The sequence below is a fragment of the Bidens hawaiensis genome, unplaced genomic scaffold (genome assembly GCF_021521415.1).
Source record: "Bidens hawaiensis isolate Kalapana, Puna unplaced genomic scaffold, B.hawaiensis_p1.1 tig00039954_1, whole genome shotgun sequence".
NCBI classification, from domain to species: domain Eukaryota; kingdom Viridiplantae; phylum Streptophyta; class Magnoliopsida; order Asterales; family Asteraceae; genus Bidens; species Bidens hawaiensis.
In genome coordinates this window covers 66,751-70,757 of record NW_027497026.1, presented here as the reverse complement: position 1 = coordinate 70,757, position 4,007 = coordinate 66,751, and the positions used below count along the sequence as shown (strand labels likewise).

General features: G+C 38.9%; 1 protein-coding gene across 1 annotated transcript; it reads right to left on the bottom strand.

The window, feature by feature from the left end:
* Positions 1 to 1,886: 1,886 nt before the first annotated feature.
* On the bottom strand, positions 1,887 to 2,247 carry LOC143591630 (putative ripening-related protein 1). The gene is made up of 2 exons (XM_077071782.1): positions 2,097 to 2,247; positions 1,887 to 2,029 (listed from the first exon to the last, which is right to left on the bottom strand). Exons 1-2 carry the CDS (start codon positions 2,245 to 2,247, stop codon positions 1,887 to 1,889), a joined length of 294 nt encoding a protein of 97 aa, XP_076927897.1.
* Positions 2,248 to 4,007: the final 1,760 nt, after the last annotated feature.

Here is a 4,007-nt window from a genome sequence, read left to right as displayed (position 1 = left end):
GCAGCCACCCTCTCATCCACTGCTCCTACCACCGTCCGCCAACACCACCACCCACCGTACGCCGCCACCACCCACCCCCCGTACCCCGCCGCCACCGTCCACCACCATCCACCGCCACCACCACCACCACCGTCCACCACCCACCATCCATCACCACCACCGTCCACCACCCACCATCCATCACCACCACCGTCCGCCACCACCACCACCATCCATCACCGCCACCACCACCATCCATCACCCACCACCACCACCATCCATCACCGCCACCCACCACCACCATCCATCACCGCCACCACCACCGTCCACCACCCACCATCCATCACCACCACCGTCCACCACCCACCATCCATCACCACCACCGTCCGCCACCACCCACCACCATCCATCACCACCACCGTCCACCACCCACCATCCATCACCACCACCATCCATCACCACCACCACCATCCCATCACCGCCACCACCACCATCCATCACCCACCACCACCACCATCCATCACCACCACCGTCCACCACCAACCAAAACCATCCATCACCACCACCCATTGTCCACCACCACCATCCACCGCCACTACCCACCGTCCGCCGCCACTACCACCATCCACCACCACCACCTTCCACCACCCACCAAAACCAAATCGGCATGGCAAGCAAAGACTAAAAACTAGATGTAACTTGAATAAATGACTTCTATCTTGTGAGATAAGTTTGACAGTTATGCAGACAGTATCAGCTTATAAAAACAAACAGTCTTATATTTTCAGCTTGCAGATCTTCAGACCACATCTTCAGTTGCAGACATGAAAACAGATGAAATCAGCTTGCAGACAGTTTATGTCTGCAAAAACAAACAGCACCTAAGTGAAATATACCAGATCTAGTTATGATTTTTTCAGATCTGCGTTCGTTTGAGCAATAGTCACCTTTCATATTCATAGATCTATAAATCCTTGTTGTTCTGGTCATCTTGTTGTTCTTGCTGTTGATTATGATTATTATTGTGATTATTATTATTGTTGTTGTTGTTGTTGTTGCTGGTATGTGAAGTAGATATGGGTGAAGAAGAGAAGGGTGAAGAGAGTGGTGTGTGTGCTTGTGAATTTATTGTTATTATTATTAATATGAGAATATAAATTTGTTTTGAAAAGACCAATATGCCCTCACATGCGTCTCACGTGAGGGTATTTAACTGAGTTTTTCTAACCCAGTTAGCGTAAAGGACATAACGTGTAGGAAAAAAATGTTTAAAGGACACCGCCTGCAAAGAAACTAATAAAAGGACACGAACCGTAATTTGACTTTTTTTAAAGGACAAAATTTGTAATTTTGTTACAAACTAATATCCTGATGATGACCTAAGTAAACAGATAAAGGTGACAATAGATATGTTTAGGTTATCTTAAGTTATTTTACTTAGTTTGTAGTCATTATTGAAATTAAATTCATTACTAGTTAAATTATCCAAATCAAATCATGGATATATATCATGGACTTCATAATAAGTTTATAAGAGAATAGTTTTGTAAATATTCAAGGAGCTCAACATATTAAAAATTAAACATACTGCTAATCAAATATAATGAATCAATATAGTAACTTTCCAAAAACTCTACATATTCCAATCGGTACCACATAGTAAAATACCGAAAAATAGCGATACTGATATTAATCAGGCACTGAAAAATTGTAATTTTGACTTAACAAGTAGTTGTTTCATTTCCTTCTAATGATGAAAACAAAAGCTGCTGACTATCAGCCTTATTAGACATTTCTACATATTATTAGCCTGATATTAGACTAGGAATTACAAATAAAATGAATACCATTTCAAACAATACAAATATGCCCTCAATTAACTTATGAAAGACTATTGATCAATTGCCTCATGCATCTGACCAAGTAATATCAGCTTCTCCCCAATCACTTTTAGACACCCCTAGCGCCTCCCAAACCGCACGAGATGCATCCACAATATCATCATCACACCCACTACACTCGTCCACGACCATAGCCTGTGCACTTGCATCTTTGTAATATATATTAATATAGTTAAAACACCTTTGCCCGTGATTGTACCACCTACTGGCTAATGCCACAATAAGGTTGTTGTTTTGAGTGGTACTTTCCATCACACTCAGACGGCCCTCCGCCGTCTCCACCCTTCTCAAAGCTGTTCAATGTCATAACGGCGTTTGCATTCCCAGATGCAAAGAGTGAGCGTTTGCTTGCGTTTTTGCCTCTCATATTCTCGCCGATCTTAGATCGAGCCTCTATACATGAGGCGAGTAAGGTGATGAAAAGAAGAAGAAAGACAAGTTTGGATGCCTTCATTTTATTTTCTCCCAAATCTGTTTTATAAGATTGATGGTGGGTGTGGAGAATTGAGTTAGAGGGACTTGAATATATAGTGAGGGATAAGTGTTCTTGTCTCCAGCATTGTTGATTTTGTACAAGAAATACATACAAGGCAAAAGCTGATTGCAATTACAAGAAAACAACAAAGCTAAGTTGACCCTTGTTGAGACAAAAATCCAAATGTTTTGTATATGAGGCGAATGGGCCAATAACAAAACCTGAAAAATCTGGAAGAAAAGACAAGAGTTATCGACCATTTCTATTTATTATATATAAAAATAATGATATCAAGAATATCCACCATATATCTTGTTGTCATTGTGAAACAACTCACCAAATTTTTTTCACCATCTTCCAGCTTAGTAGGTAAGGCATTTTGCTCTAAATTTTAAGGTAGCCCTTCAAGAACCATGATCAATGGCGAAGCTTGGACTTAGTCACGAACTCAAAAATTTTCCGGGTCGACGATTCGGTTCGTGTTGGTGATTCAGGTTGGGTCAGATCAAACAACATGACATCTTTATATTTAATTTTTTTTCATTTATTCAAACAATTGTTCTTACAATAAAAAAACAAAATAGATTTTTAACCAGCAAAGACCTAAATATTCATGATGATGCGAGAGAAGGGTCAGTAGGGATAAAAAAATTCAGTATTGATACCGGTACCTGTACCGAAATCGGTACAGATTTGGTACCGAATAGATACCAAAGTTTTGAATTTTGGTACCGGTATATCTCAAATTTTACTTTCAATACCGGTATCGAACCGAATATTTTGATATCGGTACCGTCACCGGTACGGTAGTGATCTCATCCTTAAGGGTTAATACCTAGAAGAAGAATTGCAAAGAACTAAAATATTTATAAAAACAAATCTTTTACTATTTGACTACTATTTTGTAACTTTTATTTATAAATATTGCGAGATTTAAGAAAAATAACCAAATAATGGGGTATTATATTTAAAAAAAATCAGTAGTGACCGGTAGCATTTTGGAAATATACATCGGGGTGACCGCGCTTAATACCTATAAAAATTTTCGAGAAAAATCGTAAAATTTACCCTACTAACGGAGAAAACGGCAACGGCAGGGCCTCCCCCGGTCCCCACATAGCTTCGCCCTGACCATGTTAACGCCTCATAAAACATCTTTTCATATTTTCCTTTATCAGAAAAGTTCCTATGTTTTGTAAAATTCAAATCATGATTCTCATTCAATTGCAAACATATACGGTAGACTAACTAGGATATACGCTAAACACTAAACACTATACCTATACGCTAGTATATCAACATATACACTAGATATCAACATGTTTTGTGTTTTCAAGCATATTTAGACACTCTCTCATGGAATCAACAATAACAACATCATCCGCATAATCATAGGTTAAGTTAAGTTGCGATATAGACTCACATGAATTATACGTTTGTATGGATGAAGATGAGTTTTGCTCACATCTCTTGATTTCACATTTGCCACCATTAATCAAGATATTAAATTCTTGTGACATTAACTGACCATAACTTAACAAGTAAATAAGTAATTACTTTTACGGTTGAAATTTTGTAGACATTTGAAATTGTTTTTACTCCATCTTTCGTGATGACCTTAACGTACATCACCATAATTACTGGAGTAAAGT